General features: G+C 38.6%; 1 protein-coding gene across 14 annotated transcripts in view; it reads right to left on the bottom strand.

Annotated features, from left to right (window-relative positions):
• LOC132204283 (sodium channel protein 60E-like) overlaps positions 1 to 16,073 on the bottom strand; it is an 80,294-nt gene that overhangs the window by 58,156 nt on the left and 6,065 nt on the right. For 9 of the 14 annotated variants that reach the window (XM_059632691.1, XM_059632730.1, XM_059632700.1 and 6 more), the window contains exon 2: positions 8,846 to 8,935. The exons of the other annotated variants lie outside the window; for them this stretch is intronic. In XM_059632691.1, the coding sequence (XP_059488674.1) occupies positions 8,846 to 8,935 (90 nt within the window). The remainder of the gene's footprint in view (positions 1 to 8,845; positions 8,936 to 16,073) is intronic. 14 annotated transcript variants of the gene reach the window in all.

Here is a 16,073-nt window from a genome sequence, read left to right as displayed (position 1 = left end):
ATTGATAGAACACGAAAGAATTGAGATATATTTTCCTATATAAAGGGTTCTCACACACACACGAGGTGTATATTTTTGCTGCATTTGAACTAATCCGTTGTGATACTTTATTTTTATTGCGCTGGTGGGAGCTTGAATAAGTTAGTTGTGAGGAATAGAAACATGTTTCAACGTTTAACCGTTTCTATTTTGCACGCAGCAGGCGAATTAAGTTAGTGTGAAAAATTATCTGCGCGATAAAGAAGGGGTTTTCCGCCCTTTTTCTTATTCCCAAGGGTATCTGCTGGGCGACCAGCCGGCGTTTTTCCATTTGCGTACTGAGAGAGAAAGAGAGTTCAGTGCGGATGGATGGTAATTTAAATTCCGGCGTCGCGCTGCTCTTTGCTGCGGGACAGACGCCGGAGTTGCCGCCAGAGAGTCTATTAAATCAAATGCTCGCACTGCAGCCGGCGGTCGTTCATAAAATTCCAACGCTGATTTATAGGATAGGATTCGCTCGCTCGTTGCTCTCGGTGCTGAATGGAGCGCGAGTAATGCGGCGAGCGCCCTTCACCCCTTCGCCAACACGGGCCTTTTAATTAGGCCAATGCGCTCTTTGAGCCAAGGGTCACCGTCGACAAAGGGACTTCTGAATTGTTGGAGCAACGGCACAAAGTTGAATCGATTGATTATCCTACCAAAATCCTGAATTGATAATATCATCACTTTTTTCAAGAGAAAAATTTTGAACAAATTCAGGCACTTTTTTTAATATAGAACCGTTTTCGAAGCGATTTTCAGAATAAAAGTTGAGATGATTAGAGAAGCAAAAATATCGCCATAAATAAGGTTTCTCATCATTAAACCCCATCAAACAAATTCTGTTTGCAAAATGTGATTGCAACTGTAAAATCTTCCAAATTTCGAATTGAAAAAATTAATTTTATTTCAAGCTGTAATTTCATTGGTAGCATTACTAATTAATTTTCAAAGTGTAGTGTTATTTACGTTAAGAAGAACAATCCATTTTCCCAAATAAGAAGTCAACGTGAACACAAGATTTAATTTTGAATTAATTAAATTGGGCAGAGAAAATTGAACTAAAATTAATTTATGATTTTTTACTTATTTATTCTGGTAAAATTAGAAATTAAATTTTATTCATAATAAAAGTAAGAAAATAAACTATTCTAGTCATTCAAGTTTAGAGATAAACAGAGAGATTGTGCGAGCGTGTTGTATTCGTTAAAAAATTATTTGTGTTCTATTAGTTGCAAACAACAACATAGATAAGCAAAACTACTTCAGAAGTTCTCCTCACGTCCGGCTCAACAGAGATGATTTAAATTTTATGATCTTCCTCGCACGACCAACTTTCGCACACGTATACATTTTCCCAAAAACTTTTACACGCCGCGAACAAGAGAAGAAAAACAAAATAAGTGAGTAATGGGTTCACTTTAAATCTGCTGGAAGCAGCCGTAAAACATTCATATAACTCGCAATGCGCCAAAGTTTGCGCCGCGAAAGAGAGCAAGATGGATTGGGGGTGTGACGGAAAAAATCAAGGAGAGTCGCTCGCATGCAAAGAAAAAGAACGAATCGATTTTGGAAAAATAGGCGAATCGGACCGTTAAAGGGCAGCTGGGAATTAAAAGCTGCGGTTGACCGAGAGAATGTCACCTAATGGGCCGCAAGCGAGCGACCACAGGTTGCCACCATCGGCAGTGGAATGAAAAAAGAAACAACAGATGTCATTCTGATATGTATAGTTGGCTCTCTCTATTGATTAGCCGCTATTAAGTTCCCAAATGAAGTCACGCTGCCTGCCCGTGTGTGTGTGTGTCACGCAAAGTTTTTCCCGCGAGCGTGTGCGGGGAGGACCCGCGCGGTTCGTTTCGCCGATTTGCTGCAATGTCATGCGTGAGCTACTTTCGCGCCATTCGCAGGAAAATCGAGCCAAATCCGTCGCTCGATACGATGTGAAAAAAACACACACACACGTGCTATTTAATGCCCACTTAATTATTTTTTCGCCCACTCTCGCTCGCCTGCAAGCGGAGTAATTAAAAAGTTTGCGGCCGACTGGGGCGAATTATCAAGTTTTGAAAGTGTAGCGCGCCGGCGGGCGGCGAGAGCTGTTTTTGTGCAAATTAATTTCGCCGCTGCGTTGTCAAGAGGTGAGAATTGTGTGGGGGAGTCTTCGCGCGCCGGTCATTAAGGTGCTATTTGCGAGTTGCTTTTTCTCACGGGGAAGCTGAGGAGGGTGCGCGGCGAACAGGTGCACGTTTATATTCCGCTTCCTTGTTTCTAATTTTGGAAGGCTTGTTCCACTTTACTGATTTAAATGTTAATGAACCAGCAGAAGTTGGGCAATTCGTGCGGCTCGTAAAACATAATTTCATTACAACAAAATAGAAAGCCACACTTGCTGTTAACAATAACTGACTGGGAAGTTTTAATATTGTCTGGAATAAAAAAAGTGTTTTGAAAATTCTCCATTAACTCGCCTCTATCCACTGTTAATTTTCTCTTGATCTGAGATAACAAGGGGCTTTTGCACGCCAAACTAGACACTCGAGGCAACCTTGCGTTATTTTCCGGCTGGCCAGAAAGCGGCAGCGAGTGCGACCCCTGACCTTTGCGCGCATTAACCTTTCATGAAACTGGAAAGTAGTTTCGTAATGCGAACAAAAGCTTTTCGGCGCCAAAGCAGCGTGGATGAGTTGCCTGCCTATAGAAACAGAGGCATCCCGGGAAAAAGAAAAGGGGTCCCCGCCTGCTTAATTAAAGGGGCAAAGGACAAAGAGCCGCGGCCGGGCAAAAGGTGGAATTCGCACCAAAAATTCGGAGCGCGACGGGAGCCGAGGGGGTGGCGGCTGAATTTGGAAGTGGTGCTCGCTCGTTCGCTCGCTCGCACTGCGACACGTATAATACACGAGGAGGGGGTTGGTTTCGCGCAGTGGTGCGACGACACACTCACACACACACACACGTCGAACGCGGAAGGTGGTGGTGGTGGTGGCGAACCCGCTTTTGTACGAAAGATTAAAGGGATTAATGAAAACAACGACGGAAAATTAGTAATTTTAACAATGTAATACTGAACACATGGTTCTCCATATTTAAATTCTTTATTTATTTAATTAGCGAAATTTCAATTTTTTTTATTTTTTATTTTGCTTACGTCATTACTGGAGTAGAATAAAAATTTATCAAAAAATATTATTATTGCCGAGTAATTTTTAAAAATGCGTTCAACCTTATTAATAACATTATAAGACTATTTTTTTCAATCCATTCAACAGTGGAATTCAGTTTTCATTTTTTTTTTTGTGGACCAATCAGAAATGGTACCATCAAACTATTATCAACTCTGATTGGTTAACAACAATTAAAAATAAAGTTAATTTTCGGTATGAGCCCCCACTGTATTCAACGAAATTTAGACTGTTTAATTTTTGTTTATAATAATTGACTTATTTCTTATTTAAAAATAATTAAAATAATTTTTTATTATAATTTTTGTAATATTTCCGACATAAAAACGCATTTTGTAGCAATACAAATCGATCATACTGAAGCTTTATTGACTAGATTTTTTTTTATTAAAATTGCATCTTCTTGAAATTAAATTACTTTCAATTTTTTTCAAAAAACTTCTTTTTTCAGAAATGTACTTTTTTAACAATCAACACGTAAAGTAAAATTAAACGATATTTAAATGGAAAAAGTCTTCGTAACAAATTATCATAAAAAAATTAATTACAGGCCGTTTTTATTGCGAACATTAATTTTGGGCGTTCCTTTATTTTTTTTTTCACCCAATTTTTCACTTGGATAAATCTGGGCTACCCTTGCTCTCAACGGAGTCGCGACCTCAAAAATCCGGCGGGCACATCAATTATTATGCGACGACCCCTGCGAGTGTCACAGCATCTTCTCCTCAGACTCCTCATCCCCGCGCCTCTTGTGCGTACGCTCGCGGGTCGAAAGTCAAGTGGAAAACGCGCGCCAAAATAAATTAGCCCTGCGTGACTGCAGCCATTTCACCTCAGCATACACAAGCGCCCCGCGAGCCCCGCGGGCAGGGTTGAACTTTTCTTACAAGGTGTGCGTGGATGTGATGTGTGTGCGGCGGGGACCGACTGGGGTGCATTTTATTATGATTAATTCGCCGCGCGGGGAGTGACGGCTATTTTTCTCTTCCTGTTGGCTGCTTTTTTCTACCGTTTGTATATTTCACACAGAGAGAATGCAATTTTCAGGCAGCGCTAACCTCGTAAACCGCGGCATACCGAGATTTTTCGAAGCAAATCTGATGTGGTGCCGCCGCGAGGGAGTTGCTTGTTTTTGCTCCTGCTTTTTGTTGTCGGTGGAAATTCTTTTCGCGTGTTGTCGGCGAGTTTTGATGGAAAGGAATGCTAATATTTGAGAACGTGCGGTGCAGCCATGAAAAGCTATTTTGCTTCCACGAAGGAGCTTAATTAAAAAGTTAAGAAATTGTACCAGATTGTTTTAAGTTAAAAATTTCCAGCGAAAGAACAAATCATTTTTTTTTAATATAGTAATATTAAAATATGAATTATTATTAATTGCGAGTTTAAATTTTTCTCGGATTTATAATTGATAAAAAAATGATGAATCACGTAATTTGCATCTTTCCATAGAGAAGCATTATTTAATTTTGAATTTTGATTTTTTTTATTAAACTTACAAGTAATTTAAGCCCAAAATATGCCCCAATTTATTTATTCCATGCTTTTGGTAGGTCTGTTTTAATTATTTAATTCTAATCGCTAAAAATTACTTTGTTTTTATCATACCCTATAGTTGAACCTAAATAATATTCAAATGTCCTGTCTCCTGTCACGTTAGACTAATTTGCAAGAATATGAATATGAATTATTACGACCAGCTCACTCAGTCAGAGAAAATTATACGTGCGTGCAATGCTAATTATTAAGGCAGGTTGCTTGTGTACTTTTCACTTTCTCTGCACTGCAGTCTATATTCAAAGGGGATGTTAGCTGTCATCAAAATCTGCTTTCAGTCCACGTCATCAGCCGCGGCCAAATTAATCATAACGCACGCACCGCAAACAAGCTTTTCGAAATATTCGTTTGGCATGTGGAGTCATTAATGTAATTTGACTAATGGAATAGTGCAGTACCCACAGCAGCATGTTTATTTTAGAAAGGGCTCTTCGTTCCACGCTGATGATGAGGAGGGAAATTGGCTGATAAAGGGAAATAAAATAGCTCTTTCTCACAATTGTGTATTTTATCAATAAATCATAATACAAATCAACACAAAATTTTGCTGTAATTTAAATATTTTTACTTTTCCTACTGCTCGTTGGAGTAAAAAATAATCACAAATATAGGCAGAATCATTTAATTTTCAGGAGCAATATTGCAAAAGATATTTAACAAAAAAATCATTTGGCAGAGGATTGGTATTTTGTCATTTTATAACTTGCATGGTTTTTTTTAATAACTATAACCGACTAAATTTACAAAGGCCGAATGATGTTGTTTACTTTGCCAGAAAAACCTGTCTAACATGCATTGTGCAAATCTATTCACATCAAAGGGAAGTGGCTAATTAATAATTATCTATTAAGTAATGGTGGATGATAGATAAGAAAACTTTTAAAATAGTAGCCACTTTCAAAATGTTATGTTCAAAATACCACAGAAAATTTGTTTTATTTAAACTCATGAAATCCTCTTTTCAAATTGTGTCTGAATTTTCAACTCTTTGTAATTTTTTGCCCGGAGCTCCGCATATATTTTTTATCATTGCTGGTTAAATCTACGTTTAACCATGGCTTACTGCCCAAATGTATGCAATATGCTCTTCAGCAAAAAGCGCGGCTGCTGCTTTTGTTGAGCGCGAAAACAACCGGCGAAAAGTACGGTTTTGCAGCTATAAATTTTTACCATCGCAATTAATCCTCGCGTACCCGGCGTCGGGTAATACACACGTAATGCCCTTTCGGCTCGGCAAATATGAAAATGCTGCCAAGCAGGAAAGCAAAGTGAAAAAACAAGTTCTCTCTCGCGAGCAAGCTCATAATTATTATTACATGCAGTACTGTAATTATCATTAGCGGCAATAAATTCCGGGGTGCAAACTTGGCATTTAGTGTGCGGCGGTTCTTTCTCCGTCTCTCCACGCACCCTTAGGTTATTCTGATTCGAAAACGAGACCTGCTAACGAGCAATTTTCCGCAAAGGCAAATCCTCTCTGCTGGCAGATTTACAAACGATTTTTTGCGTCTTTCCCAAGTAGGCGAAGGAAGGTGACCCTTTCGCTCCTTATCTCGGAACACTACGGAAATTTAGATGCACATTTTTTTTTCATTCCCAGCAGCTTGGTTATTTACTTTTCGGCCTGCTTCTTAAAGATTATGCACAGACGGCGTGTTCCCTCCCAGTATCTGGCCGCGTGTTTACACAACAACAACGGCTCTTTATGAATTCCCTTCAAAAAAAAAGCCAGAGAGGAAAGGAGCGCAAAACCGCCGCGCTCTCTCTCGCGCTGTTTGCGGCTCGGCAAACACCCACTCACTCACTCAGCCGGCGCTCATTTACAATTCATGACCTGCAGAGAATGATATTATTTCAAGTATTAGTCCGCTCGTAATGCATTTTTAATACTACATCGACGCGCACGTGTGTGTTTTGTGTGGTGACCGCGTCAAAAAGAACGGCCTTTCCGGTTGACCCACGCGTATAGGCGATTCCAATTTTCCGGCAGCATTAACCCGGAATTTCAGCCCCAAATGCTTCATCACGTTCAAACGAGCAATTTTCGCCGACGGCCTCCTCGGGCGCTCTCCCTGCTTGCATAATTCACCGGCGGCGCCCTTTGTTCTCGCACTACACCACAAGAGCCGCCCCGACTATACTATTTGCTCCGGCAAATTGGGCGCGAGACCTGATTAATTTAACTTGGGCGCGAGTTTCGAATTCGGAAATTGCATGCGGGTGCTTATTTATTGATTCGCTCGCGGGAATTCCTTACTTGCCTGCGGACGACAGCTGCTTATAATTTAGGTTGTGAGCAACTTGACTTGAAATTTGATCCCAAAAAATATATATCGCGTACAGCGCTTGATTGATGACAGCATGATGAGGGAAATATCGAGACTTTCTATATTCTGGAAAGATAAAAAATATATTCTTCAAGGAAAGATTTTACTGTTTTCAAGGTAACTTTGAATACCTTCCCGTTTCTTCCGTTACAAAAGAAAAGTGAAGATAAAAATAAGATTCATCTCATCATATATTTTTTATTGAAATGAATTTTTTTTCAATAGAATCAAAGAATTAAATAAATGTTTTTTGTTTGTAAGCAAAATTTAGATGTTTTTAACTTCTCCTTTTTTTAGTCTGCCTTTACCAAATTCCAAGTTAAAATTTACAATTCATTAATCTCACTGAAGCACAAATGGCGATGTATTTTTGAAATTGGAAGATTTAGAAAAACTTTGGCAAGTGGTAGTGCAATTTTATCCTACAAATCAAAGTTTTCCTTTCAATTCTTGTTTTTCTTTTAATTTAAAAAAATTTAAACAATTCGAATCAACAAACAATATTAACATTGATCTATTTCAACATTAATTTCTACAAATTATAAAAGAAATATGTCATTTTCATCAAAATCCTTCCAAGGTTAGACAGGGATTCGTGTTTCACCTAATTTAAAACTTCCGCTCTGCTCGCCAGAATGAAATCAGAAATTTTGGCGGTCTTTCGCGTCTCATTTACTTTTAAAAGCGTCACTGCTATTCAACGATGCTTCACTCAAGGCCAATTAGCGAAAAAGGCGAAACGAGCAGAGGTAAGGGACAAATTCGTCGGCAATAAAAGCGGGACGAAATCCAGGCAAATGGGTTGGCGGAGCGTCCCCGCGGTAATTACGGCGGCACGCGCCAGTCGGCTCATTGCGAGTGACCTTTTTTTCCCAGCGCAGCCTTCCATACTTTAGCTGTACAGCACCTGGCCAATTAACACTCATGCATAACTCACAGAGAATTCGGCAGGTTACGCTTCGTCTGCATTCAAATTTGGCGCCGCTCGCCGGCTGGCCGGCCGCTCATTTGCCTTTCAAAGGAGCAATCTGGCCCACAAAACTGAAAAGCTGCGTCGAACACAGGCAGGGGAATTTTAAAGTATGATGATGCCGTGTTAATGGAGAAACAGATCATTCTCAGCGGGCCGTGCTGCTACGTCGCCGTGAGCAGCAAAGAAAGAACGTGCCGCTTTGAAGGAAAATCAATACTTTTTCTCGTGCCCGAATGCGTGAACCGTGCTTGAAATAAAGTAGCTGGTCGCTTTGACAAATTACTAATTCGACCAAAGTGGCTTAGTCGCACGCCGGCCTTTACTTTTTGTGGCAGTGTTGGTTTAGTGAAATGATTATTTTATCCGATTTTCGACCAAACATTGCCAAACAGAGTTTTTTTAACCCTATAGAAACTTAAAGTCTTGCATTTTAACAGTAAATCGTGCTTTGGTCGCATTATTAATTAATAATTAACCCTGTTGACTAAAACCATGTTGTTAAAAAGTTTTGGAATTAAACACCGGCGCGAGCTATAAAGGCAGCCTCAAAATACCCATAACTTCAAGCCCTTGAGACCCAAGATTGTCCAGAGTTCCCCTGATCACTCCCTCCTAAAGTGAGAATTAAACTCACAACCTCCGAGACTGGCAGCTGAAGACATTACCTTGGCTCAATTGGAGGATATGCAAATCGAGCAACTTGTTAGAAGTCATATTTGAAATTTAATGTCCATGTTTAACATTTTCAGTTCCTAAATGTTACATAAAAATTTAGCAAAAAAAATACTCACACTTTGTAATTTGCGAGGTACTTTAAACTCACGAGAGTCTTTTCCTCTTTCCGAATCAGTCTGAATGTTATTGCTTTCATTTTGGGGCTCCTAGATTTAAAAATAAAATAAATAAATCAAATTAAATAAAACCTGAACAAAATATAGCAAACACGCATCACAATTTAGTCTTATCCAGCAATTTACAAGCTCATTTCAGGGCAAGCTTTAAATTTCAAATAATTTGAACTTTGAACTGATCGAAATAAAATTTATAAAATAGATCGTCAAAATTATAAAGATTTGCTAAATTTATTAGTGCATTTGAATGATAAAATCCGCACTTTAAATTAACCAGCATATTTTAATGTCTTTTAAAGGGGAGCTCCCTCGGTGTTTCGCAAGGAATTTCCTTGCAACAATCAAGTAAAATTATAGCCAGACTGATAAGCTGGAAGCTCCTCTTGCAATAAACCCCGACAGCAAGTAAATAATTTTCCTTTCCTATTAAGCAGAGCGTTTCTGGGGATATTATTTACCGGCGGCTGCCGCGAGCGAATGTAAATTTTATGTACACACAGGGAGAAGAGAAGAAGCAAGCAAGTAGCAAGTTGTGTGTTGAAGCGAACGCTTTTGCCCGCTTTTACGAGTGAGAGAGAAGCAGCCAGAGAACTTTTAAATACGAGCAGCGAAGTAAGTTGGTAACAAACGGCGCTGGTAATTTCCATTCCGATATACATACTATGTACATACACTGCGAGTATAAAACACGAATTGTACCAGAATGAAGTAAGTTGTTTGAGTGAGGAAGAACCTGTACACGTTTATAACAAAAAAAAGTAGCAAAGGAAAGAAAGAGAAAAAAGTAGTCCGCAGCGGAATTGACTAATTTTAGGCCTGGACTGACTAGGAATAGAAAATATAGATGCACGGAAGCGCGTCCAATTCATGCTTGGAAATGGTACTTTTCTTGCAAGGGTGAATATTCAACTCTTAACTTCTCCCCTCAAGTAAGGTAACTTATGACTGCTTTTGGGGAGACCAAAATACTATTCAGATTCAAGAAATTCTAAAAGAAAATATGAATTGATTGTACAAAAAGAAAAAAAAATGCGTAATCTGAAATCAGATGAAATGAAATACCGTGAAATACGTTGAAGCGAAATATTCATGATACATATTAAAAGCAAAAACCCTTCTTGTTATGTGTGGCAACCTTAAGTGTTTTTTTTTTTATTCTCATAGTGAATGTATTATCAATGACAGGAAGCAAAAAAATATAAATTCAATAATGAGAAATTATTTGAAATTTAGGCCATGTAAAACAATTTCCAAACCACTTCCTTGATTACAAACGATTTTAACAATAAAAAAATCTTTGAATTTTCTTTTTAATTGATTATTTTAAACAGATCAGAAAAATCATTCCATATTTTAAACCAGTGCTTGTTGCGTTAAGAAATCTTTTGTTTTCAACTATAATCGTTTAAGCGGCAACGGAAGTGTGCGACATTTTTTGTTTTGTTAAAACATTCGTTGGCTATAAAACTAAACCAGGTTCTTGAATAGGCTCCTTTGCAAGCACGATTATGCAACGGCGTTTTTCGATCGATAATGATGATGATTCTCGTGGCGATAAAAAAAATATATCCCTGCCGAGCGGGTGTTCGTCCGATTGCATTGTTGGAAGTTGCCCAGCAGCAGCGAGTTCTGCAACGCTGCCCTGGAAATGCCGCAGCTCCGTCTTGGCCGGCACATTTTTTATACGCGCCTGCCGCCGCCGGGCTTTGCTTTTGTGAATTTCCCTATGCATATATTTATTTATGTATAAATACGCGCGCCCTCTCGAAAATAAACATCTCGCGTCGGTTTGAACCGCTGGGCGCGGACCCTAATTTTCCGGCGTAATCCCAGATGAAATTTCGCCCTGTCAGCGCAAGCGACGCTCGCCGTTGACAAATTCAACGGCACGCATTTATGTGGAGCTCGTTAAAAAGCCGGCCAGGTTTGTCGAAATTAATGACGCGTGTGTCCACGTCAGAATGCGCCGACGAGATTTCATTTGTAATCGAGTGAAATAAAAAAAATGAATTTACTGTTGGAGGTTGAGAGTCAGAATTGAAACAAAAGCTTTTATAAGTGAAAAGACTAAAAATGATTGCAATATCATAAAAGAAAACTGAATCGGCAATTTTAGAGCTCTTGAAAATAAAATGTGCAAATACAATTTACGTTAGAAAGGTAATGGGAAGTATTTGTAGCTGACTTTTATTTATGATTAAATTTTCAAAATTCACAGGTTAATTTTCTTAAATATTAAACTGAATTTACTTTATTTTATTGCGTATAATTAGGTTTTAATAAATTAAATTTAAAAATATTAAAAAAAAAATGGGTAAATTTGAGCTATAAATTATTTTGATCAAATTATATTAAATTATTTTTGAATGTATCTAAATATTTTATGAAAAATAAATCCAAATTGTGTACAAATTTTGACTAAGTCTTATTTTCTTAGCTCATCCTAGATTTCTTGCAGTGAAAATTAACAACTCTCTCTAATATTCAGTAGTACTGATACAATCAATTACTTTCAATACCGCTTTAAAATAGATTTTTTGTGCAACAAATTAAAGTTACCTTTAATATCTTTGCACTTCTTTATCTTATCCTGCCTTCATTGGCCTCTGGCGTGTGTAAAATATTTACACAATTCAAGTGCACTGCACGGGGTGTGTGACAAATCGACCTTCTCTCTAATCAGAGCACTTTATTTCCATAAAAAGCTGACGCGTCTCCCGCCGAAGCGCACGGCAAAATCAATCAATTGCGCGAGAAAGCGAAGAGCCGACGCAATTTCCCTTGGCAAGAAACGCTCTCTGGCTCGCGTGCATGAATTTAGCGCTGCTATTTTTCACTCGCGAGATTCACGGGTGAAAAATCGCTGCGAGCTGACACGACGAGTTGCTGCTGGCAAAAGCTATTTGTATATGCATTGATTTGACCGTGCTGCAGCATAAGCATGTGCCGATATGTGTGCCATTAGAACAGGCGTCAACTGAGCAAGAAGCACAAAGTGTTCTCCAGGCCGAAGCAACACACTCTCGCCCTGCTACTTTTGATGTAGAATAAATAGGCAGCCGCCGCCGCCGGTGTGTTTACACGATGCGCCTGCAGCGCTGTGTGCCGAGGGGTCTGCTTAATGCATATTACATGCCGGCCCGTGTATGTACACTAAAGCTCGCAGATCGATCCATATTTTGTACAGATTTCAACTGATAAATATTTCGTGGCGCCCTATTTAATGCCCTGCGCCCGAAAGTGTGGTGGAGACCCCTGCTGCCGCTGCAACTTCTGATCTCGCTGCCCGGCCAATTACCCCTTCTTTTATTCAAAACGCCGGCAATTCCGTTCGCCGTTTGGCGTGTGTTTCATCAATACGGCGATAAAAGCAAGGGAGAGGTTTTCCAATTGCTTTTAAATAAGAAAAAGGAGCCTCTTGTTTAATGTACAGGAAGTTATATTCGCGTCCATTAGATCGGAAAAAAGCAACCGTCAGTGGTGCAATTTCCACTCCATTTGTTACAAGGGTTGCGAGAAAGAATTTAATTTAAATGATTATATAAGCAGCAACTATTATACTCCACAGAAGCCGGAATGAAAGACGAGAGATACTTTTTATCTGAATTTTTGAAGTTTCGAGTACACAATAACTGATAAGAACCGCATTATTTTAATTAATTTTCCTTTGTCCTGTATAAGCATTAGCGAAGATGCGTTTTTAAATTAATTTAGATTTTTTTATACATAAAAAATTTAATTGCAAAAAATTAATATTTTCCATTTTTTTTTCAACCTTTTTTCTGAAACGTTGTAAAGCTTTTAAGGTGTTGTTCATAATTTGACAAATCAGGATTTGATAGTGTTTTATTAAAGATCCTTATTGTCTCAGAAAGTGAGAAAGTGTGACCACTCCACAAAATTTACATTTTATACAAAGAATATTAAAATAGGAGTTCAAAATTTTGTAGCCGCTGATGAAGTTTTAAACTAGGAACACGGAGAGTTTTGTGTCTGTAAATCATAACAATATTATTTAAAACCTAAATTATTTTTTAAATTCTACTTCAAATTTTTTAATGAATTTCAATTCCCCTTTTTACAACAAGCCATGTTTCATGCAATTAAAATTTCGATCTAATTCTCATTCACTTTCACTATTGTGATTTAAAAAGATTGCTCACACCTTTGTAAGAAAAATAGCAATGCTGCGTATGCGTATTATTAACAGAAAAAAATGACAATAATTTTAATTTGAAATTTAATAACCTAAATTTCATTTATTTCCCGTTCAATCGTTTACTGTTTAAAAACTATCCCCACTGATAATTAATCCCCTGATAATTCTTTCTGTTTTATTAAACGAACACTCGCAAGCACTTTCCATTTAGTTAATCGAAATGATCGTCGATTAAATTAAACATCAAATGCACACACATGCAAAACACGTTACGAGTGTTGCCACCGACATCTCACTCACTCTCACATCAAACGAAAGGGCAAAGGTGCAATAAAGCTCACCAAAGCCCCATGTCTCTTATTGCCCTCTTCACGGCAATTATATCTATTTAGCATAACATTATTTTCACAACAATGCCCTCTCGCTTCTGTTGGAGGACGACAAACAGCAGCTATAGTTTCATAATTAGCATACAGTGTTGGTGGCCACAAAAGCCAAATGGCAGCAGCACCACCGGTACATTATTGTTACTTCTCTTTCAGTGCGCCGTTGACAGGGCACTATCAAAGCGGACGACGCCGCGTCTCGCTTTCCACCGCACCAACCCGCAGCACCCCATTAAATGGTGCACGAGCCAATTTGAATGCGATAATTTTCAATTAGCGCTGCAGTGCCTACGTCATGAGGCTAACGAGCGATGCACAAAATAATGTCACTGCTATTATTGCAAAGCGGTTATTATTCTAAACTCACCATAAAATGTGTTATTAATTTTAATTATATTATATTTTTATTTTTTGAACAGATACTTAATTTTCAACAGCTATTTTAATTTAATAAAATCATAATTTGCACGCTTTCCAAATTTTTGTTTTATTTCTGAATCTAGGAAAATTTAATTCTGGAATTAATTTCATTTTTTTAATCAGTTGAATCAAAATTATAGTGCAGAAAATATTTCCTTAAAAAAAACTTTATTTAATTTGAAATGTCTTGAACATTTTATTTAAAAAGATTTTAATCGAAATTTTAAGTGGTGTCAAGTTACCGGTAAAAGCAAGCTGGAGGAGCTCACAGACAAAAGCAATTACGAAATAGTTGTTTCCATTGTTCGCCCCAAAAGTTATTTTTCACATGTTGAACAACAAAGCATTTCTTCACTTGAACCACTTTTGCATTTGCTTTCGCCTTCCTTTTTGCCACAAAAGCAAATTCCAGCACGACGGCGGCACATAGGAAAGCCGCTTAATTTATCAAAGGGTCGGGAAGGCAGACAAAGAAAAATCTGTTTGTCCCTCGGTACGGACAAAGCGAGCTGCACACAGGTAGCTGCGAGTAGAAAACGATCGCGCTTAAGTTTCGAGCTCTGCTCTTGGGGTGCAGTTAAGGCGTTATTAATCGGGGCCCGGCCCATTAAAGTTGCATTATCCATCACGTGTTGTGTGCTCCTGCAGGAGATATAGCTAGGTCGGTCGGCCGTTAGCTGCAAGTGTGCTACAATATCGATTCGCCAGCCGAGTGGGTCGGCACTACACATACGAAATTTATAGTGCAAGTCTCAAAATCAAAACTCGTATATGTCTTGAATACTGACTAGGGACAATCATTTGCAGTACTTGTGCTGTTCTTGAGTTTTTAATTATAATTTGTAAAACATTTTTTTACATTGTTAGAGGAATTAAAAAAAAAATGTAAATGAAAAAATTAAAGTGACATTTTGCTTTGAATTAGTTTCAGAACTGAACATCAATCATAATTTTTAGTGATAATTTAAGCTATCTAACTTATGTACCGAAAATTGATTGCAAAATGAATTATCCATTAGAGCTTTTGATAAAAAAGTTTGAATTGAATTTCTCCGCGTTCAAATAATAAAATTTTTAAATAAGCTTAGTCTTTAGAAACTTTTATTCAAGCTATTGCAATTAATTAAATTCAAATAAAAAATCAGATTCGTTGAATTAGTCATATAATTTTATATTTAAGAATTATCGTGATAAATGAACAAACATTGATGGTACCAGAATATCCAACATATAAATAGGATGCCAAAAAATTATTTTACATACCTCCTAACGCTATATTATATTCATTAATTCACAATCAGTATTGTTGTTACTATTTTAATAATCAATGCAATATTTCTTAAAAGATATTTTTTGCCACTCGTTTCTTTTTTTAACTTTTTTATGAGATTGAATTAAAAATTTGTGCCACATCCATTTCAGCCACATATGGGCTCCCCAGAAAATTATACTCGGTCGACCTGCGTTTCGGGGCGCAAATTATGAGTGCAGCCGGCACCTGCTCTTCCCACCGGAGACTCGACAGACTATGCAACCGGTTTGGCAGACGCGTCCGCCCGGTTGCATGCAGCCGCGCGAGCTGCAGGCACCGTCGAATGTCGCCTCCCCTCCGCCTCCACCGGTGGCGGCGGAAAACAAAAATACTGCAACGCGCCTTGTTGTGTGCTCGTCGTCGGAATCGGGGGTAGAAGGACGGCCACTGGGTCACGCGGGCTGCAGCACTCGCCCCTGGCTGCCTCTAATGGCCCGCGAAACGAACGTATTATTTTTGGGTGAGTGTGCGAGTGGCGTGTACATATTGATCACGCAGCCGAGCGGCCAATGTGTGCCAGAGAGTGCCGACTTGTGCTAAGCCGGGCCGAATTCTTGAACAAGTGGTTGCCTCTGCCGGCGGCACGCTTTAATTGGCAGTCCGAGGCATTATTTTCGCTCCGGCAGCGTTTGCGCCTGGCGTTTGACCGCGTTATTCGTTTCCGCATTCGCAAACTGCAAAGTGACTCCTCTTTCTGCGACTGGCAGCCCGGCAGACAAATGACTCTCTTAACGGCCACCAGCGCTTTGTCTAATTTTGCAGTGGAATGAAAAATTAGGGAAATGACAAAATTCATGTAAAGTTTCCGTCACCACTTTTTTCTCTGTCAAGATTGCTTTTGTTAATTAAAATGTTAATTCAGTTTCAAAAATTGTAAAATGAATTATTTAT

This window comes from Neocloeon triangulifer, unplaced genomic scaffold (genome assembly GCF_031216515.1).
Source record: "Neocloeon triangulifer isolate White Clay Creek 2 clone unplaced genomic scaffold, ASM3121651v1 ptg000002l, whole genome shotgun sequence".
Taxonomy (NCBI): domain Eukaryota; kingdom Metazoa; phylum Arthropoda; class Insecta; order Ephemeroptera; family Baetidae; genus Neocloeon; species Neocloeon triangulifer.
The sequence above is the reverse complement of the archived record's forward strand: the minus strand, read 5'-3'. Positions and strand labels throughout refer to the sequence as shown.